The sequence below is a fragment of the Euphorbia lathyris genome, chromosome 7 (genome assembly GCF_963576675.1).
Source record: "Euphorbia lathyris chromosome 7, ddEupLath1.1, whole genome shotgun sequence".
In the NCBI taxonomy this organism is placed as follows: domain Eukaryota; kingdom Viridiplantae; phylum Streptophyta; class Magnoliopsida; order Malpighiales; family Euphorbiaceae; genus Euphorbia; species Euphorbia lathyris.
In genome coordinates, this window is record NC_088916.1 from 2,129,253 (window position 1) to 2,152,887 (window position 23,635).

At 37.2% G+C, this 23,635-nt stretch overlaps 1 protein-coding gene across 2 annotated transcripts; it reads left to right on the forward strand.

Annotated features, from left to right (window-relative positions):
- The first annotated feature begins 2,371 nt into the window (after window positions 1-2,371).
- Window positions 2,372-12,653, forward strand: LOC136235539 (ethanolamine-phosphate cytidylyltransferase-like). Of its 2 annotated transcripts, none has more exons than XM_066025269.1 (10): window positions 2,372-2,531; window positions 3,016-3,418; window positions 4,268-4,503; window positions 5,984-6,141; window positions 7,611-7,682; window positions 8,860-8,927; window positions 9,055-9,175; window positions 10,934-10,999; window positions 11,107-11,229; window positions 12,169-12,653. In XM_066025269.1, the coding sequence occupies exons 2-10, from the start codon at window positions 3,063-3,065 to the stop codon at window positions 12,238-12,240; spliced, it is 1,272 nt and encodes a 423-aa protein (XP_065881341.1). In that variant the 5' UTR covers window positions 2,372-2,531; window positions 3,016-3,062; the 3' UTR covers window positions 12,241-12,653. The 2 variants fall into 2 exon arrangements, with proteins under 2 accessions (XP_065881341.1, XP_065881342.1); XM_066025270.1 differs by lacking the exon at window positions 2,372-2,531 and adding an exon at window positions 2,563-2,685.
- Window positions 12,654-23,635: the final 10,982 nt, after the last annotated feature.

The following is a 23,635-nucleotide window of genomic DNA, read 5'->3' on the forward strand; positions in this document are numbered from 1 at the left end:
TGATGTTGACTCGAAAATCCAACCAATCGGTTATAGATGACTTAATCTAATATGTAGCAAATATCAGACCATCTCTTAATTCTTTTCAAAATTTTATTTGGTATGTTAACCATTACATCGATGTTTGAACCAATTAATGCTGAACTTCCTTGGAGTCGTGTCTGTTGACTTTTATTCGCGGTTAACTATCCGAATCCCAAACATGTGACCATAGGACATTGAAATGGTTGTATATTGGCTACTATTTGTATCATTGACATAAGGTCTTGCAAGACATAGAGATTCCTTCAACAACCTTTTATCCAAATCTCTATCAGGTGATTCCAGGAAATTTGGTCAAAACCTCTTACTGAAGTTCCAATGATAACATTCACATGTTATCACTACCTTTTTAACCACATTTGTGGTCTAATTTTTATTTTCTTTATATATCCTTTAAAATGTTTCGTTATACAAATCTCTTCTAATATTTCATTAATTTATACCTATATCATATATCTAACTGATAAATCCATTTGTTTTGCCATGATATTGTGCCATTCAATCTTTGATTTGCAATTTCATATTAGGTTTAATCATTAATTTAGTGTTAGTTGCGTATAACTTTTATGTACAAGATTTCATTTTTCGTTAATTAATAAACCCATCCAGTTAATAATTGAACTAAAGATGTCCAAACATTGAGTGGGTTGAATCCAGCTCTACAGTCACTCTTCGATACCTTTTATCCCAAGTTAGACTGAGACTATAATACAAGTCCTATAACTATGCAAAAAAAAAAAAAAAACCCAAACAAATGCTAACATTCATAGTAAAATTCTCATTCAAACTCTCAGTCATATCTCTCAAAAGCCATTTAGTTGAAGCACGACCCAAATTGTCACACCCGATCTTAAACGACCTCAATCGGCATCAGACGTGAAATAAAAAGATCACAATCAATAAATAAATATAGTGTAACATAATATTAGGGTATAATAATTAAAATTAAAGACACAGATGTGACACAAATTCCTTTTAGACGCATAATCGGTGTTCAACTTGATTTGTCCTCTATCTGGTAGCTACTATTTACCCAAACAACATCCCGAAAACATTTAACCTACCCTGAACAAATTAAAAGCTACCGCGAAGTTATTGGTCTAAGATTGGAGAAACCTAACTCGATTCCGAGTACCACCTCTCCCATTAAAAACTAGTGCGTTTTTTCAACGCTATATTTTTATTTAGGGTTAATTTCAAATAAATGTCATGTGGTTTCGCATTTTTTTTGCAGATCGGTAATGTGGTCGGTAAAATTTGTATTTTTCAAAATTTGGCCAATAAAGACATCAAAGTGAAATTTTTCAAGAGTTAAAGTTGTTTAGTATCATAATATTTACTATGGAACCAAATTTTTTACTTTTCAAAATCATAATTTTTAGAGTTTTCTCTCTCTAAACGTTAATGTTCTCTCTCATAAAACAACACCTAAATGACACCAAACCTAAAACTCAAAGAATTAAAGTTGCTTAAAATATCATTTAATTTTTGAAAATATTCATTTTAAGATTGTTATCGGCCAAATTTAGAAAAAATTTAAAATTTTATCAACCATAAATACCAGTCTGCAAAAAAAAAAAAAAAAACTCGTATAGTTTTATTTAAAATTAACCTTTTTATTTTTTAACACCAATCATTCTTCCTTTGAAAGAAACATTGATCATTCTTTATGAAATAAAATATATCACCTTTTTTAATTAATTGAGTGTATTATTTTCAAAATATAGTAGAAATTTTCAATTTAAATTTTCAGATAAATTGGTAACACCAAGATATCATTGATATGAAAATGACATAAATCTTTTCATTTATTACAATTATAAAAGTTCCTATGATTATTAAATAATTTAATATTTTTTTATAAGATTAAAGGTATTACCATTTGATCTCCAAACTAAAGTTTCAAAGTAAATTAGGATCTTAAGTTATTAAAATCATCAATTAGATCCTTAAACTATACAAAAATAATCAATTCAATCCTCATCTTATCGTAAAATCAGAAACTGTGACTATTTAATATAGACTGTAATAATCTTTGTATTGGTTTAAAATGAGTTTGGAGAAGAGCGTCTTAAACTGTTCAACCGAATGATTTTCGATGAGACCTCAATTAATGATTTTTATTTAAAATGGAGACTCAATTGATGATATTTTATTAGTTCAGGGACCTAATTGATGATTTTGATAGTTTAAGATCCTAATTATGAAGCCTTAGTTTAGTTTAGGGATCCAAATGAATATTATGCCAAGATTAAATAATTTAATATTGAAATTGTCAAAAGAAAATATGAAAAATAAAGTTCTTATTTTCCTCTTTTCTGAATCGGACCCGTATAGTGTGGGTCTCTGTCACTGATATTTTTTTTTTGCCTTCTTTGTATATTTCTTATTTGTGTCTCTGAAAATCTCAGAAAAAAGTACAGAGAAAAAGTGGTGAATACGCAGAGAAACAGGAATCATTCACCTCGATTTTTGAGACACAAAAGCAGGTGATAATTCAATTAATTTCTTCTCCGTCTTTTATAATTTCCTATTCAATTTCTAGCTTTTCGTTCCTCTGTTTTCGGATTACTATTCTTTTAAGGAGAAGTTTGAATTGTTTTTTCTCTTAAATTTGCCTTTTGGTTTGGATTCATGTCGTTGGTACGGCGATTTCTTTGTTACGAACTCAGATTCAGATTTTTCTGTTATTTTTCTGAATTTTAACCTTACGCTAGATTCGGATTGGTATAATTTGGTATAATTGGGGCAATTTCAGATTTGGAATTTTATAGGAATCTTTGATTAGTAATTGTAACTGTAATATTTTCTTACAATTTATTACTGACTTTGATATTTGAGCTGTGAATCTTTAAATTATTTCCCCCTTGTTTATGGATTCGACCTGCTCCCAGTTTTCTTTTTCGGAGTGGGAGAATGGTTCTATTTGCTGGTAATTTGGAATTGAATTGTTCAATTTGATTCGGTTTGCAGATATCTGTGTCCCCTCTCTTCTACGTTTAAGAAGAGAGTGGGATAGAATGGAGTACGAGGCATACAGCAGTTGGATATGGGATGGAGTTCATCACCATCCGCATGTCTTTGGGGGTCTAATGCTAACGGCTGCCTTGCTTGGATTGTCAACAAGTTATTTTGGTGGGATTGATTTTTCTTCTTTCCCTTATTCGTGTTTAGATCTTGGTACTTTATATAAGAAGAAGTATGAGAAGAAGCGGATCCGTGTTTATATGGATGGTTGCTTTGATCTCATGCATTATGGCCATGCCAATGCTCTAAGGCAAGCCAAGGCTTTAGGTGATGAATTGGTGGTAGGCGTTGTCAGTGACGAGGAGATTGTTGCGAATAAGGGCCCCCCTGTTTTGAACATGGAAGAAAGGTTATCACTTACATCTTTGCTTGTATTTACTGGTTTTCATTTTGATGAAAAGAATTCCTTTTGTTTTCTGTCTCATTGCTGTTCAGCATCATTAACTATGAGACAGTGATGAAATCTGGTAGCTAATGTGCATGAAGTTCCAAAAAGCATTTCGTTGTGTTATTCGAGAGCTGAAGCTAATTTTATTTCCTTCCTGTGTATCTTATTGTCAGAGGTTTCTTGTGCCCATGATTTGAAGTCTGAACGTGTATGCATTAGCCCAATTGTTAATGACTCCAATCATTTTCTCCCCTATGCCTGGTGGGAATTGTGTTTATATTTCAAAATCATATTGATAAAATCGGCAGCCATTCATTTTTGTAAGAAGTGGTACCTGATTTTACATAAACTGTGTTCAGTTTATTCTCCAGGCTGTGGTGCATGTGGTGATGGGTGGATGAGATGTGGTTTGTGTCTGACATCTTAGTGTTACTGACTAACAAAAAGAATTTCTACTGGTTGCTCTTGGTGCAAAAACAAGTTTGGTTAGCTTGATTTTGCTTGTGTTTACTGGGGCGAATTTGTGACAAATAACTTAACCAGGTCTATATGGTTCTCAGCATGCATCCTTATTCCTAAACCACTGGATGTAAGAACCAAGTGCATTTAGCTGTTCCTAACTATTTTGGAATGGATTAGAACCTCTTGGGTTCATTACGTATATATGGTATTAAAAATACTGAGTTTGAGGTCATTTCTATGGTCAGTTTTGCAGAAGTTAACAATTAATTACTTGGACTTTCCATATGTGATTCAGTTACTCTATGGAATAATTGATATTTCTTTTGTCTAACTTAAGTTTTCTTCCAGACTGGCTCTTGTCAGTGGATTGAAATGGGTGGACGAAGTCATACCCAGTGCTCCTTATGCCATTACAGAGCAATTCATGAAGACACTCTTCAATGAGCATAAAATTGACTATATCATACATGGTGATGATCCTTGCTTGCTTCCTGACGGAAGTGATGCTTATGCCTTGGCCAAGAGAGCTGGACGTTACAAGCAGATAAAACGCACTGAAGGGGTCTCCAGCACAGATATTGTAGGTACTGTTTCTTATCTTGACCAATCTTAGAAATTGTTACATCAAAAGTATGATGGTTTATTATTGAAGGCATGGTTGTTGTTTGATGTGAAATAATGAATCAATGAGGCCATTAGGATTTTGGCTCTTAGGAATTATAGTGACCCAGTTACAGTAGCTTGTTGAAGAGTTTTACCAGAGCAAGAGAAGTCCTTAACTGCCTGAATGATGTCCACTTTAACTAATAGTACCCTAACACTTATTGAAAAAATAGGCATTAAACCCATCTAGCCCAGGAGCTTTGTTATTCCAATACGCCAAAGAGCATCTTTAATCTCAGCTCCATAACATTTGCACTCAAAAGAGTAGCTTCACTATCCGAAATGAGAGGCCTGAGTTGAGTAACATCGGACTGAATATGTTGTCTCTAAAAGTTATTAGAACCCAGCAAATCAGAATAATAAGACAACTAGAGAATCTGCAATACAGTGTTGATCATAAGTAACTGGTCAATCAGCTAAGGTTAAACTAGTTATCATATCCTAACCTTCCCTAACTTGACTGAGATTAAAACAAAATTAGTATTGCCATCCCCAAGTTGAATCTGATCCACCCAGGCCTTTCGCCTTAAAAACTCTCTTCCAAGGACAACAGCTTCCGAATACAGTTGAAACCACTCTCTCTTCATCAAGCAGAAGCAGATTTTACAAATCCATTTGTAAGGAAACCTGCATACCATCCAAGTGAGTACAACACCTCTCAACCCCCCTGAGATATCAATGAAGTCTCGATGGTTCAGCCTTTTTAAAATCCAACTTAAGTTTCTTCAGCTTTTGAGAAATTCAGAAAATAGCACAACCTGTGAAAGATTACTTCCAAAGACAATACGCATAAAATCAGGATGATCAGAAGGCAAAACTTCATATTCTGCAGCATCAAAGTTCAAGCAGGGAAAATTAATAAACATCCAAGGAATTTACTCAAACACGCTTTTCAGCATTTTGACAATTAGTACATGTCATGGAACCGCTGATAGTTAAAGACCCAATTCATATTAATATCTAACACACACCCCACATGAATGCCTACTGGGCTTGAAGCGTGCACAGCACAGGTCCATATTACCATGTCCTGCAATTTAATCAACAAATGTGGTTCCAGGATTTGATTGAACCCTAGATCACTTGGTCAAAGAGGCTCTGATACCATGTCATGGAACCGATTGAACTAAAAGCTTACGCTTATAGTTGAAGGCCCAATTCATACTAATATCTGACAGTACACATGTAGATCAAACCCTTCTGCTTTAATTCAACCACTTGAGAAGAATTAACACAATGCTGAAAGGGAGCATTCTGTTAAGCTCAGCCCTTGAGTTTTGTTTTCATTTCTGGTTCAGTGCAATTTATGTTTGTTTCAATGATGTTTTTCAAGTGTGTGCGATGGAGAAAATTGATACCTCCGGATAACTTTTAAATGATTGTATAATTATTTGAATGTAGGAAGGATACTTTTGGCAAATGATTCCAAGGTTTCTGTAGATCATGATGATAAATTGTCTGTGTCTGGAGATGCCTGTAAAGTAAATCAAACCAAGGCTCCTCATTTATCTCAATTTCTACCGACATCCAGGCGAATAGTACAATTTTCAAATGGCAAGGTATTATTAATATTCTCTCATTAGTATAGTTCAACATGAGCATGGACATTATAGTTAAGCACATAGTAATCTATATTTTCTCCATTACACCTACCATGTGGCCTCTTGCTTTATATTCTCCTTATAGAAATGTCTGATGCTTCCATCTTTTGTTACTTTTCCCATGGGCAATCTGCCACTCATCTTCTTCCTTTTTACAACTTGAATATGCTTGTTACAGACCATGTGAATACACCGGAAACACATGGGATACCATATAGACTAAAACTATATGAATATATTTCATTCAAGGAAAATACATATATATGTATACACACATTAAGGATACTACCTAGACAAACCCATGCCTACCCATGCCTACAAGACCTATACCATGCTTACATTATTACACTCCCCCTCAAGCTGGAACATGGATTTTAATCATGCTCAGCTTGCTACAGATACAGAATACATAGTCTTAAAGACAATACAACTCAAAACAAGAAACTTAAGATACTTTGCTTTGGAATATAAAACATAATTTGGGGGATGCAACCTAGAAGAACAAATTGGACATGAGAGACGACAACGGAACATCAAGCTTCGTTGGAAAAGGACAAGCAAAACACAGTTGAAGCAACACGCAAGAGGCTGCCAGCAACGCCATTGCACAAAAGGAGATTCACCGGAAAACTAACCTGACAAACAGGTTGGAAACAGAGAGACGAAGGTGGCAGAAGAGGAACATCGAAAATTCGGTGAGATGAATTGAGACTTGGAACCCTAGGTCCAAACAATCTGCTCACAAGGCAGACAGTAATGCTGAAGAAAATGCCCAAAAATACAAACCCAGAAATTCTGCACACAAGGGCAGAAAATAACGCCAAACTAGGCTCTAATACCATGTTACAGACCATGTGAATACACTGGAAACGCATGGGATACCATATAGACTAAAACTATATGAATATATTTCATTCAAGGAGAATACATATATATACACATTATGGATACTACCTAGACACTACAGCCCATACCTAGACAGACCCATACATACCCATGCCTACAAGACCCATATCATGTTTACATTATTACAATGCTTAATCTTTAGTATGGTTTTTTCTTTTGAGCTATGTTGGATTGTTAAGTTTTTAGTGGTTGCTGCTTCCTCCTTTTTATGAGTGACACATTTATTCTTTATGGTACTGTATATTATAGCAATTCAGATGAACCCTTTAGGCCCTTTGAAATCCGAACCTTGTTGTAGTTTCTCAGTCATTGCATGGATTACTAGACTCACCAGTTCATTGGAACAATAAAATAGTTGAGTTGGTTTAAATAATTCTTTTCTTATTCTATTCTCTATGATCTTATACCCAATGATCCACCAATAGAAGCCCATTCTTTTAGTTTTCATTTGAGGATCGGTCATTTTTTTCTTTATATATAGAACTGATTTTCAAGATATCTAATATGTTCCCTAAACTCAGGGACCTGGACCAAATTCTCGTGTTGTGTATATTGATGGGGCATTTGATCTCTTCCATGCTGGACATGTTGAGGTATCTATAACTACTAGAATTTACTGCTATTTTTTTTTTCTGTGGTCAGTGACTCGGGAAATTCAAATGCATGCTACGCGAGCTGCGAATTGGTATCTAATTGCATTACCATATTTGCCACTTCTGCATCATTATGTATCTTCTTCTCCTTGTATTTTAGTTTTTTGTTGGATTTTCACAACACTTGGTGCTATTTAACTGTCAGTTTCATCTATGGGCATTCCCTTTGTGTTCTTTGACATAGTGATACTATCTTAGATAAATCATGCATTACGCCCATTCACTTACATACCAGCCTTTTGCACAGTTATATAATATAACTATAGTTTCAATTGATGACTGTATCATATTGAGTGAGAACTGTCTGATGTCTAATTATAACTGGGATACATTGACTTTATTACTTTGGAGTTGGAGATCAAATATTATACACCTGTTTTTAGGAATCAATTACCAAATTTGAAGAGTTTCTACTTTGTAGATGGATGGTGAAAAAGGGAATCCCTACACTGATTGGTATGGTATCCAAAAGAAATAGTATTGAGCTAGATTACCCGAGTGTCTAATTAGGATGTAAACGGGGCGGGGCTGGGAATGCATTTCCCATCCTCGTTCGCCGACTAGTCAGTGATTCCCCATCCCCGTCCCCGCGAGCTAAATGGAAACAAACTTATCCCCATCCCCGTCCCCACGGGGATCCCCATTCCCCGTTTACAAATGTTCCAAAAATGTTATCCCCATTCCCCATTGTCCACGAAGAATCACCGTTTATGTTAAAAAAAATCAGTAAAGACAAAAACGTTTAAGAAACAATAGCTAATAATACCAATTATTAACAATCATTCTCAAATTTTCCAAATCACAAAAACTGAAAATATCACCTAATTAAAATGTACTCAAATCATCCAAAAAAAAATCAATTATCACGAGGAATAATCGGGGATCCCCATCGGGTATTAACGGGACGAGGATCCCTACGGGGTGCGGATACCTTTCCCCGTCCCCGCCCCATTTTGATCCCTATGTCTAATGCAGGTATCCTGAATTTAATTCTTCCTTTTATTGATACGATATCAACCATTACCTTTAATTCTTTCTGATAGATCTAATAATCATGCTTTCTCTGTTATTGGGCGTCATATTAATGATTTATTGCTAATTATGTTTTTCTTCTCAGATTCTTAGGTACGCAAGACAGCTTGGAGACTTTTTGCTTGTTGGGATCCATACTGACCAGATAGTGAGGTATATATTCATTTGGCTTGGCGGTTGCTCTACCTCTGTATCTGTGCTTCATTACTAATTTTAAACATAGCATGGTATTGACCTCATTATAGAGTAAATGGAATGATATGATGTTTCCTATATGTAGTGAACACAGAGGGAAGCACTACCCACTTATGCATCTGCATGAGCGTAGTCTTAGTGTCCTGGCTTGCCGTTATGTTGATGAAGTCATCATTGGTGCACCTTGGGAAGTTTCTAAAGACATGGTGCGTGCACTTTTATCCTTGACTGTAATTACATTTTTTGGCATTATAAAAGCAACCCCCTTTGCTTGGGCACTTTTATCCTTAGTTTCTCCTTATCTCGTTATGTTATTATCATTTTAGGGTGTAAATTGGCATCTTTTACAAGGGTACCTCTTCAATGTTTGATTAAGTTGCTTGTCATCACTGTTTTGTTCACAAGCTTTTCTTTTTCCCCTTATTCTTCTGCAAAAAAAGAATTCTTGTTCTGCTCCTCTTTTTTTTTTGGAATGGTTTTGATAAAAAGCTGGTAGTGATCTATTAGGTGCACGTGCAGTGTTACTCTTGTTCATAGTTTACTGGTATGTATACACATATACAGTATACTCTTAGAAAAGTAAGGAATCAGAAAATTTATATAGCCTATTCAGGAAAAAGCAAGATTAGATCTTAAGGTACAAGTTTTCTCATGCATTGGATGATCAAATTTATCAGTTTATTCCTAAAGTACACTCCTGAGGCTGCCATAATGATCCGAGACTATCTTGAATGATCCAAATTTGTCTGCGTTTCAATTAGATATCTAGCTTGTGTCTGATCTTAGCTCGATTGGAATTATTTTGCCTCTTTGAAACTCTCATTCCAAGGCTTGGGAGCACATTGGAGCTATAGCCTACATGTATGGCATTTAACTTCAAATTTACTAGGGTGTATTGGCCATGTAATTTTATGCTTGTTTCATGTCAGATATTAATATGAATTGGGCTTTCAACTATGATTTTAAGCTTTTAGTTCAATTGGTTGACATGATATTAGAGCCTCCTTGACCAAGTGATCAAGTATTTGATTCCTGTTAACCCCATTTGTTGATTTAATTTCAACACATGGTAAGATGGGTCTGTGTTGTTCACGTTTCAAACCCAGTTGGTATTCGCGTGCGGGGGTGTCAGATATTAATATGAATTGGGTCTTTAACTATGAGCTTAAGCTTTTAGTTCAATTGGCTCCACGACATTTCAAATATGCTTACAAATGAATTCGAACTATAAAGAAGTGCGCTGCCGAAAAAATTTGTTGACACGTGCTAAACCTGCTGCTGAATGCACCTCTACTTGGAGCAAGACCCAAAGTTTTGAGTCTCCCTCCCCTTCTATGCAACCCAAACCGGAAAAAAAGAGGATTGATATCAGTGCATAATCATAGTAATTTTCATCTGAGGATATAAATAGGACTCATGTTTTGAGTGTTCTTGGAACCTGCTTCTTGATAAATAAAGTTCAGCATTTTTAACTAGAGTATGCTATTTCTTTTCTTTTTTTTTTTTGATAAATTTGGGGCATTGTTGCTAACTTTGAAGATTGAACCCATAACCCACACACCTATTTAGAGTGTGGTAGTTAGTGTTAGAGATTAATATAAGATCTATGATTGAGCCTTAACTATCAGCTTGAGCTGTTGGTTAAAACGGTTCCATGACATGGTACCAGAGCCTTTAGGACCAAACGGTCGAGGGTTTGAGTCCTGACAACCTCATTAATGGGTAAAAACACATAGCCGGATGGATCTGTGTTGTACACGTTGGGGCATTTGCGTGTGGGTCTGTGTCAAAGATTAATATAAGATCTATTATTATTGGACCTTAACTATTAGCTTGAGCTTTTTGTTCAATTGGTTCCATGACAGTTAGCGTATGCTGTTCTCTTCGTAATTATGATCATCATTGTTACTTTATTGTTCCTGATGCCAACTAATAGTATTGATATCTTTTTGTGTGATGTTCAGATTGCAACTTTCAACATCTCTTTGGTTGTGCACGGGACTGTTGCAGAAGACAACGCTTCGATGACCGTAAGCTTGATGCATCACTTCTTAAGAATGAATTATGAACTATGTCATGCTACAAATATTTTGCAAAGACATTTGAGAAGCTAAAACAATCTTTTTTCTATATGCAGGGTGTATCTGATCCGTATGCAGTTCCGAAGAGCATGGGAATTTTCCAGATTATTGAAAGCCCTAAAAGCATAACTACTTCTTCAGTTTCTCAAAGGATAGTTGCCAATCATGACGCTTATATGGTATTTATTAGTTCTTTGTCCTTGCTCTAGTTGATTGATTGTGTATCTTATCTGGTTCAAATGAGCCCAAACAACATCATATGGAGCAATTTTGAGCCTAGGTAACAAAACCTGTAAAACGAGACTTTTACATGGACCTAAAAGCGGAGACAGAGAGCACGGAGGTGCAGGTGCACCTCAGTCAGTCGGAAACCACTCCTGGTATGGGTGGTTCTGCCCTTGTTCAGTCCTTTATCTTCATCTGCGGTTGCACTCTCTGTAGATGATAGGGGGCAACTTTTCTTTTTTCAAATACCAGCCCATAATTCAGCCCAAGGCCAACTCCGGGTCAAATTGGGAAATCCCTTTGTTGTAATTTTGAGCCTAGGCAGCAAATCCCATAAAATGAGACTCTTACTTGGACCCGGAAGCGGAAACAGAGGGTACAGAGATGCAGGTGCACCTCGGGCGGTTGGAAACCACTCCTTGTAAGGGTAGTTAAGGGGTGGTTCTGCCCCTGTTGACCCCTGTATTTTCAGCTGTGGTTGCACTCCAAGCAGCCAAAACTCCGGGTCCAGAATTGCTCCACATTGGAAATATCGAGGACAAAATTTTACCATTCTTATGATAGGAGTATATCCGTGCTTTGCTTTCTTTAAAATGTTAGGGGCATATTTGGATCTTATCTCGTGAAAAATTGATCAATAGATAATTTTTTATGAGCATAGCTAATTCTCTGTTCGTTTGTGTTATATGTATTATAAAATCTAAACCTTAGGATGCTTTAAATCTTCATCCTAGGATTCTAATAAGCCTGAATCTAACGATGAATGACCAAATGCTACATAGTCATTAAGGTCCATGTGATCAAAATTGTTGTTGCTAACCGTTCTTAAATGCTGCTTATATGTTAACTCACTAGTTTTGTTACTAAATCATCCATCTCGATTTCGATTGCAGAAACGCAATGCGAAGAAGAACGCAAGTGAGAAAAAGTACTACTCGGAGAAGGTATATGTATCCGGAGACTAATGGTAATGAAGTCGCGAAGAACACTTGACACTAATTCAGCAGTTATTTAAGCTAATACAGATCTAGCCTCCTCCTAACATGCTACAGAAAATGTATGTTTGCTCGAGACACGAACCAGTCTTATAAATATTTCTGCTAGAAGACCGAGTGAAGCGGGGATGAAAACGACGCGACGAGAATCCCTTTGGTTACATCATATTTTTGTTGTAACTTTATTTCAGTATAGGCAAAAGCCCTCATTTGAATGAGAGGCATGATCTCAAATTTTTGGGGGTTTTTTTCACCCCATTGAGAGAGCTATCCTTTCTTTAAGTAGGGAACACCAAAGTCTTATGATGCACTTCCTTACCTTGGGGTGTTTTGTTCTATTTATTATTCATTTATATATTGAAATTTGCATTTTTGAAAATGAATCAATATGAGTAGGTTATTATAGACCTTTTTTTTTTTTTGCCTCTAGCATTAGGGATATAAACGAGGTGGGATTCTCCGTCTCCATCGGGGATTCACCCTGACGAGGATGATGAATCCTCGATTAGAATCTTCGCAGGGCGGGGATGGGGCGGGAACAAGAATAGGTATCTCTGCCCCGTGGGATCCTTGTACTCGTCCCTGATATGCCTCCATCGAGATCCCCGTGGATTCCCTAATTAATTCCCCGTTTAACATTTATTTATTTTTTAATTTTTCATATATTTTGTTTTGATTCTTTTTAAAGTTATTTGGTTAGGTTAGTTTTATTTTTCTTTCCGTTGCTCAACTCAGATTTAATTTGATTATTTATCGTTATAGTATGCCAAATGCGAAGAAGATGGAGAAAAAATCGAATAAAAGTTTTATACATAAAAAAACATAATGAAATTAGGAATGAGGATCTTGTGAGGATGGTGACAAAAACTGTCCCTATTTAGGTTTTGGGGACGAAGATGGGGAATCCTGATAGGTCGAGGATGGTGAATATAATTCTTGTTCCGTCTCGTTTACATCCCTATGTGGCAACCCTTTCCATGCGGTTAAGATAACGACTTCGGGCATGACTAGTGGTTGATCAAATAAATTTAATCAACCACCATTAGATATATACTTATTAGATAGAAGAGATTAAGTTCACTTCAGGAAAATGTATGTTTGCCCGAGACACGAAAAAGTCTTATAAATATTTCTGCTAGAAGAACGAGTGAAGCGGGGATGAAAACGACGTGACGAGAATCCCTTTGGTTACATCATATTTTTGTTGTAACTTTATTTCAGTATAGGCAAAAGCCCTCATTTGAATGTGAGGCATGATCTCAAATTTTTGGGGGGTTTTTTTCACCCCATTGAGAGAGCTATCCTTTCTTTAAGTAGGGAACACCAAAGTCTTATGATGCACTTCCTTACCTTGGGGTGTTTTGTTCTATTTATTATTCATTTATATATTGAAATTTGCATTTTTGAAAATTAATCAATATGAGTAGGTTATTGTAGACTCTTTTTTTTCCGCGGGATGTAAACGAGGCAGGGATTCTATGTCCCCATTAGGGATTCGTCTCGATGGGAATGACAGATCCCCGATTAGAACCTCTGCAGGATGGGGATGGAGATTGTTTTGTAAGCCGCAAGCGGGGATGGATGGGAACAAAGATAGGTGTCTCTGCCTTGTGGGATCCTTGTACTCGTCCCTAATATGCCTCCATCGAGATCCCCGTGGATTCCCTAATTAATTCCCCGTTTAACATTTATTTTTTATATATATTTTTTGTTTTGATTCTTTTTAAAGTTATTAGGTTAGGTTAATTTTATTCTTTATTTCCGCTACTCAACTTAATTTTAATCTTATTATTTGTCGTTATACTATACCAAATGGCAAGAACATGGAGAAAAAATTGAATAAAAGTTTTATACATATTAAAGAAAACATAATGAAACGGGGAATGGGGATCTCCACGGGAACGGGGATAAAACTGTTCTCGTTTAGGTTTTGGGGACATAGATGGGGAATGGGGATCTCCATGGGAACGAGGATAAAATTGTTCTCGTTTAGGTTTTGGGGACAAAGATGGGGAATCTCTGATATGTCGGGGAGCTCGGATGGAGAATATAATCTAATTCCTGTCTTGTTCTGTTTACATCCCTATCTCGCATTCCTCTCCTTTCCTTGTGGTTAAGATAATGACTTGGGTTGGCCAAATAAATTTGGTCCGTTACTGATTGATGTAGATTAAAGTCGACTGAGAGTTTTAATCTTAAACTCACAAAGAATACAAACTTCTCTAGCTAAATTAGAATGTTGAATAAACACAAAAGGATGATATCCTTACTCCAATGGAGGCTTCAAGTTCTTAATTCATTCAAAGTTACAAAACATTACACAATGAGGAGAATATATACCCCTTCCAAATAGAAAGCAAGAGACTAAAAGGCCCCCCTAGGGTTACCAACAACTAAGGAACCATAGGGGTAAAGTAGGAATAAATAAAGGATAATAGAGTAATTAAGATAAATGGCAAAGTAGTAAATAGTTGAGTGACGAAACAATAATTATGAGGTGGCAGATATTGTCCCTAACAAGAAGAACTTGGGGAGGAAGTTTTCCTCAACCCTGGCATGCTCCGCGTAGCCTTCCTCACGCCCCGCGTGGTTGTGCCCCTAGACTTGGTGGTTCTCATTGGATCTTCTCACGCGCGTCATCCCCGAAAGTACGCCCCACGTACTTGACCTCCTGGACAGAACTCTCTTCGAGAGCTAGCTCCACGCTCCGCGCCTCGGAGGACACGCCCCGCGTGTATGTCATGCTGGGCTGTTCTACCGACTTTGGACTCTTCACGCCCCGCGCCCTACTAGGTGCGCTCCGGGTGCTCGGCTGTTCGCCGTTGCCCTCATCTCCCTCGGCTAGCTCTCTACGAGTCTCGTCTTTTGGCTCCGGGTCCGCGGTTGGAGGAGGGATGCCCTCATCACACTCCTCTTCTTTAAAAGAGTGGGCCCCCAACTCAATGATAGAACAAGGACAGCTCATCCCAACGATTGTTGTTCCACTCACCCCATTAGCAATACTCTTCCCTTGGCTCGGGCTACTCGTTACTAACAATCCGACGGGTTGCTCAGCTCTTGCATCCTCTAGCGGCGTTGGTTCCCGGATTGGGCACACAATCAAGGCGGCCTTCTTTTCTCCCCTAGTAGAGCCTTTCAACGGCGTGAGAATGTACTTGGCCCCATCTTTGAATACGGTGTACGTGTTGTCCCTTCCCACATGTGAGGCATCACGGTCGAATTGCCAAGGCCTCCCAAGGAGCAAGTGATACACATCCATCTCAACCACATCACACATAACCTCATATTGGTAGGCCCCAATAGAGATAGGAACCTTACACCGGTGAGTGACATTGAGCTTCTCTCCCTCTTTAATCCACCCCACACGATATGGATTTGGATGTGGCTCGGGCACTAAGCCGAATTTGCTCAAAGCGGCTTTACTAAGGATGTTCTACTGACTTCCGCCATCAACAATCAACTCGCATTTCAATCCGTGGATTAGACCTCTAGTTCTAAACAATTGGTGTCTCGGGTCATGTTCTTGTTCCACCGACATTAGTACTCTCTTCACTACATGGACTCCCCGATCATCTCCGGATGATCCGCTATCAACGGGCTCACAATACACCCCCTCGTTTCCTCCATAATCATCATCATCGTACCTCTCAACCATATTAGCGCTCCTCCTCTTAGGGCATTCATTCGAACGATGGCCCGATTCGTTGCATCGAAAGCACTTAAACGGGGCTGGTTTGGTGTACGGGTTGTTGCCTTTAGGAGGTGCTGCTGTCCTAAAGGGTCTCACGTCCCCGCTAGGTGATTTTCCCCCATTCAAGACTTTAGTGCCACTTGAGCTAGCGCCACCTTTGTCCTTGTCCCCCTCTTTAGACTCTTCTCCCTCCTCACAGGCTCCTTCAATCCTCGGCCTCCGGTATCCGTCACGTGCTCGAACATTCAATTGAGACTCGGCCTTGAAAGCTAGATTCCTTGCGTCTTGAACCCGGATTACCATTTGTGTCCAATTCTGTCTTGAATGTTATACCTTAGCCCCTCAAGATACCTTGAAGTCTTTTGGCTTTCGGTTTCTGACAAGTTAGCCCTTACCGAAAGCCTCAAAAACTCCGAAGTATACTCGTGCACGCTCCGAGGCCCCTGTGAGCAATTTCGGTAAGAGCTGTAGATATACTGCTCGTAGTCGGGTGGCAAGAACTGTTCTCTCATCATCGACTTCATCCTCCGCCAAGACCTAATCAGCTCCCTTCAACCCTTCTCCTCTCTTCCTTCACATTATCCCACCATACCGAGGCTCCCCCTTTCATTCTATAGGCCACTAACCGAACTCTCCTATCTTCCGGTATGCCTGCATAGTCGAAGAACCTCTCCACCTCAAGGAACCAATCAAGGAACCCCTCAATGTCGATTTCCCCTCCAAATGAAGGTAGATCAACTTTCAGCTTGAACGCATCGTCCATCTCATAGTGTCCTCCATACCCAACTCTCCCATTCATACCGTCCCTATAACCGCCTCTACCAATGTCATGACCCCCATATGGATCATTCATCCCATAATTTCCCCTTCCGTGACCACCTACATCATCAACATTCAAAACATCCAAATTCCCGGCACGCACATGCGCGGGACCAACAACATCATCCATATCCATATCATTCACATGCCTAACATTCCCAATACCGACATCATGCCTAATACCCATGTTTCTAGCAATCATATTCAAGTTGAAATCATCAAATAGATAGTCGTCACTATCACTATCGGCATTTCGAATGACCATGGCGTTAGGAAGCCTTACCTTATGAATTCGAGGGTCCGCTTGTTGTGGTGCTTGGTTTCTCAAAGGAGGTGATATTGGGTGTCTATCCAGTGGAGGTCGGATTGCATCTTCATTTTTCCGGTGAGGGTCGCCAGTTAGGCGACCTTGAGTGTTTCGGCCTTCAAGCTTTAATCCTTCAATGGCGAGAAGGATATCTCGGGTGCTCGTGTCGTGCTTCTCTTCCAACACTCGTAGGGATTCCGTTAGTTGCCTCACGTTCCCTTCTAGCACATCAAATCGTTGCTCCATGGATCCAGTGGCTTCATTTGTGATACGAGGTTGAACCATTTCCAAGAAGAAGTCTCCGGGAAGGAAACCGACTCGGCTCTGATACCAACTGATGTAGATTAAAGTCGACTGAGAGTTTTAATCTTAAACTCACAAATAATACAAACTTCTCTAGCTAAACTAGAAGGCTGAATAAACCCAAAAGGATGATATCCTTGCTCCAATGGAGGCTTCAAGTTCTTAATTCATTCAAAGTTAGAAAACATTACACAATGAGGAGAATATATACCCCTTCTAAATAGAAAGCAAGAGACTAAAAGGCCCCCCTAGGGTTACCAACAACTAAGGAACCATAGGGGTAAGGTAGGAATAAATAAAGGATAATAGAGTAATTAAGATAAATGGCAAAGTAGTAAATAGTTGAGTGGTGAAACAGTAATTAGGAGATGGCAGATATTGTCCCTAACAAGAAGAACTTGGGGAGGAAGTTTTCCTCAATCCCGGCACGCTCCGCGTAGCCTCCTTCACGCCCCGCGTGGTTGTGCCCCTGGATTTGGTGGTTCTCGCTGGGTCTTCTCACGCGCGGCGTCCCCGGAAGTACGCCCCGTGTACTTGACCTCCTGGACAGAACTCTCTTTGAGTGCTGGCTCCACGCTCCGCGCCTCGGAGGACACGCCCCGCGTGTATGTCATGCTGGGTTGTTCTACCGACTTTGGACTCTTCACGCCCCGCGCCCTACTAGGTGCGCTCCGCGTGCTCGGTTGTTCGCCGTTGCCCTCATCTGCCTCGGCTAGCTCTCTACGGGTCTCGTCTTTTGGCTCCGGGTCCGCGTTTGGAGGAGGGATGCCTTCATCACTGATAGATCTAGTCTTGTTAGAATTTTAGGATGGAGAGAGAGAGAGCTATCCTTTCTTTAAGTAGAGAACACCAAAGGCTTATGATGCACTTCCATATCTTGGGGTGTTTTGTTCTATTTATTATTCATTTATATATTGAAATTTGCATTTTTGAAAATTAATCAATATGAGTAGGTTATTGTAGATTTTTTTTTTGCTAGGGATGTAAATGGAACGGGGATTCACCGCAGTGGGGATGTGAATCCTCGATTAGAATCACTGCAAAATGGGAATGAAGATTGTTTTGTCTCCCGCAAGTGGGGAGAAAGGATAGGTAACCCCACCCTGTGGGGATCCTTGTACTTGTCCCTGATATTGCCCCCACGGGGATCCCTGCGTGTTCCCCGATTAATTCCCATTTAACATTTATTTTTTTATATATCTTTTTGTGATTCTTTTTTAAGTTATTAAGTTAGATCAATTTTATTATTTTTTTCGCCATTCAACTCAAATTTAATCTTATTATTTGTCGTTATACTAAGATGGAGAAAAAATCGAATGAAAGTTTCATACATATTAAAAAAACATAATGAAATGGGAATAAGGATTCCTACTGGGATGGGAATAAGATTGTCCCTATTTAGGTTTTGGGATGGAGATGGAGAATCTCAATAGGTCAGGGAGTAGGTATGAGGAATGTAATCATCTCGTCCTGTTTACATCTTTATCTCTATCCAAAATTCTAATTAGCTCGGATTTAATGGTGATTGAGTTAGCATATAAACACCACAGTATAACATTAACCTCGTGTATTTGATATTTAAATACAATTAATTAATGTTAAACAATTATTTAATCTCTATCGTTTTACCTAAAACACCATTAAGTTTATCATATTATTATAAAGTTTTTACCATTTATTATAAATAATTATTTAGTTCTTTTTCTTATTCACATCGTTAAAATTAATGAAATTATGGATTTGTTTAAAGTGATCTATGAGTCCTTGAACTTGTTTAGAGTAATCCATTTGTCCTCTGAACTTATTTAAATTGATATACATTGCAATTTATCTGAATCTTTAAAAAAAAAATCAAAACTTCAAAAGTAAAGACTTAATTTATGATTCTAAGGTGTTGTTTGATAAAACTGAAAATTAAGTGCTGAAAAAAATAAGTACTGAATTTTAAGTGTTGAATATTATAAGTGCAGAAAATATTGAGTGATATAATTATTATAAAAATATTAGTTGATAATGTTTAACTTAAAATGTTAAGTTAAATATTTTGTCTTGCCAAAATAAGTGCTTTTTAATTTAATTTATTAATTTAAGTGGTTGAGAAATAATTGTTATCAAACGCACTTAAAATGCCATTACAATTATTCCGGTATATTATGAAGTTATTTTCTTCAAATTTAAAAATATAGTGTTTAAGAGCCTGATTTCTTAAATCGGATTATGAGGAGATTGGTGTTCAAATTTAAATATATGGGTTGACCTAATCATATACTCAACTCAAATTTAAATATATGGTTTGTCCTAATCATGAAACTTGGGCATTTGCCGAGCTAGATTCTTTGACTCAAAGCAAATGGCTTTATTTAGTACAACCAATACTTAACTCTAATAACCATTAGTCCTAATCAGGGTTCCCCTCATGACTATATCATGCATTCGCCCCTATATAAGTTGTTTTGATAACTCTCAATGACATGATGTCATTTTGATGACCTTTTTTTAAGCGATGTCGTGTTCATTGGGGTTAAGTACAATTTCTACAGTTATGTATATATAGATAAAATCGACAGTTAACTCTTGCCTTATTTTGTAAATCTTTCCAGAGCTGCACCTTCGACTTGTGGTTTTCATTTCATATTCTCACAATGGTAATGATGCTTAAGCCATTCAATAAGGCCAATTGCTTTAATGTGTGTCGTTATCTCTCATCGCGCACCAAGCCCCATTGTTGGAACATTCCCGACGAAGTAGAAGATATGATAATAGAAGACATAAAAACTGATACACCTTTTAAGGTATTATTTCATTACTTTTAACTCTTATATATTTGTTATATATATCTTAGTCTTTTTTATTTCATAGATTTCAAGGGATGGTCTAGTTTTGCAACCTGGTGAATCCGTTATGAAATGCATGATGCTGATGGCTTGAAATATTGGGTGGGAAGAGTTTTTATTCTTAAAAAAGGGGTGATTAGAATAAATACAGACGCATCTATTATGAATGGAAAGGGAGGCATTGGAGTGGTTTTTCTTAACCATTTAGGAATTCTACATGCTGAGGCACATTGTTTAGGTAACATGAGGGCTGGTGATAGTGAACTTTGTGAGACAGAAAGAATTCATCGGGGGGTGGGTGGGTGTGCATTGCCCGTAGAATGGCTCTTAAATGTGATTCTCAATTTGAGCTAAGAAATGATTTCAAGGTTGTTGTAGATGGTATTCATAATCGTAGATTTAAACCACCCCCAAAATTGTTGTCAATTTATGAAATAAATTAGGGACCAAAAGGTGACTACAATTAGCTATTGTAGGAGACAGTTGAATATTTCAGCTGATAAGTTGGCAAGATATGGAGTTGATTTGGATGTAGGAGAGCATGTTCATTTCAACTCATTGGAGTCATTACCAAAATCAATCCAAGAAGCTCTTGATGGTTGGATCTCTTTCCAACAATTGTTACAAAAGCATGCATAATTCAAGTACTTGAAACTTTGGGGTTGACAGATCCAATGAAGACATGTTTGAAACCATATCAAAAACAACTTCAAGTTTGTTATATTCTTGAGCTTCGGAGATTTTTTCATGCACTGTTGGACAAAAACCAAGCAAGTGTAGGTACTATCTAGATGATACTGTTGTTGTTCAAGGCAAAACAACACAATATAATTTCTCATCTGTCAGGTATCATATTCAATTCCCTTCTCCCTCTTAATTAATTTTTCTGCTCATCTTTTTCCTTTCTTTTCAAGCTTTAATTTCTTATACAATAGCATATAATACTTCAGATTTACTTAATCAGTTAATCTAAAAATTGGTATATTTTGCAGCTTCTTTGCTTGAAGTAAACACAATCAGTGATTATTCATGATGTAAATGTAACAAAAATAATAATCATGTCTCTCGACACAACCTATTTGTAACAAAAATAGACATGATTATTATTTTTGTTACATTTACATCATGAATAATCACTGATTGTGTTTACTTCAAGCAAAGAAGCTGCAAAATAGACCAATTTTTAGATTAACTGATTAAGTAAATCTGAAGTATTATACGCTATTGTATAAGAAATTAAAGCTTGAAAAGAAAGGAAAAAGATGAGCAGAAAAATTAATTAAGAGGGAGAAGGGAATTGAATATGATACCTGACAGATGAGAAATTATATTGTGTTGTTTTGCCTTGAACAACTTTGAACAACAACAGTATCATCTAGATAGTACCTACACTTGCTTGGTTTTTGTCCAACAGTGCATGAAAAAATCTCCGGAGCTCAAGAATATAACAAACTTGGAGCTGTTTTCAATATGGTTTCAAACATGTCTTCATTAGATCTGTCAACCCCAAAGTTTCAAGTACTTGAATTATGCATGCTTTTGTAACAATTGTTGGAAAGAGATCCAACCATCAAGAGCTTCTTGGATTGATTTTGATAATGACTCCAATGAGTTGAAATGAACATGCTCTCCTACATCCAAATCAACTCCATATCTTGCCAACTTATCAGCTGAAATATTCAACAGTCTCCTACAATAGCTAATTGTAGTCACCTTTTGGTCCCTAATTTATTTCATCAATTGACAATAATTTTGGGGGTGGTTTAAATCTACGATTATGAATACCATCTACAACAACCTTGCAATCATTTCTTAGCTCAAATTGAGAATCACATTTAAGAGCCATTCTACGGGCAATGCACACCCACCCACCCCCGATGAATTCCTTCTGTCTCACAAAGTTCACTGTCTCCAGCCCTCATGTTACCTAAACAATGTACCTCAGCATGTAGCATTCCTAAATGGTCAAGAAAAACCACTCCAATGCCTCCCTTTCCATTCATAATAGATGTGTCCGTATTTATTCTAATCACCCCTTTTTTAAGAATAAAAACTCTTCCCACCCAATATTTCAAGCCATCGGCATTCATGCATTTCATAACGGATTCACCAGGTTGCAAAACTAGATCATCCATTGAAATCTATGAAATAAAAAAGACTAAGATATATATAACAAATATATAAGAAATAAGAGTTAAAAGTAATGAAATAATACCTTAAAAGGTGTATCGGTTTTTATGTCTTCTACTATCATATCTTCTACTTCATCGGGAATGTTCCAACAGTGGGGCTTGGTGTGTGATGAGAGATACCGAAACACATTAAAGCAATTGACCTTATTGAATGGCTTAAGCATCTTCACCATTATGAGAATATGAAATGAAAACCACAAGTTGAAGGTGCAGCTCTGGAAAGATTTACAAAATAAGGCAAGAGTTAACTGTCGATTTTATCTATATATACATAACTGAAGAAATTGTACTTAACCCCAATGAACACGACATCGCTTAAAAAAAGGTCATCAAAATGACATCATGTCATTGAGAGTTATCAAATCAACTTATATAGGGATGAATGCATGATATAGTCATGAGGGGAACCCTAATTAGGACTAATGGTTATTAGAGTTGAGTATTGGTTGTACTAAATAAAGCCATTTGCTTTGAGTCAAAGAATCTAGCTCGGCAAATGCCCAAATTTCATGATTAGGACAAACCATATATTTAAATTTGAGTTGAGTATATGATTAGGTCAAACCATATATTTAAATTTGAACACCAATCTCCTCATAATCCGATTTAAGAAATCAGGCTCTTAAACACTATATCTTTAAATTTGAAGAAAATAACTTCATAATATACCGGACTAAAAATATTTCACCAGAGAAAAAAGTGAAACAAATACACCGAAATACATAAAATGCCATTACAATTATTCAACAAAGGCCAATGTAGAAAGATGCTTAGCTTTTCAATGTTGCATCTGAATTTTGAACTTGAAGGAGTTGCTAAACTTTGAAGCAATGACATTACATCAACAATAGCACCTGGCCTTACTTGGTATCATCTAGATAGTACCTCGAAGCTGTTTTCGATATGCTTTCGAACATCCGATCTGTCATCATCCCCAATGCACATCACAAAATATGTGGAGATTGCCGATGAAATCTCTTTAGAGATTCAAGACACTCTACAAGTATTAGTATTCCATTATAACCCTACTGTATTCATAAAGAAACGTCTAAATCTTGCTCCTGATGCCCGTTATAACCAGCACAATAATTTATTTACCTGGCCTTGTTAATCCTCATAAATATGCATTATATCCCTCTGTTATGTACTAAAGAAAGGCATTATACATGTTGAAGAATTTCACTTTCCGTGCCGTCAGCGTTTGTTGTGACTCTTGTGA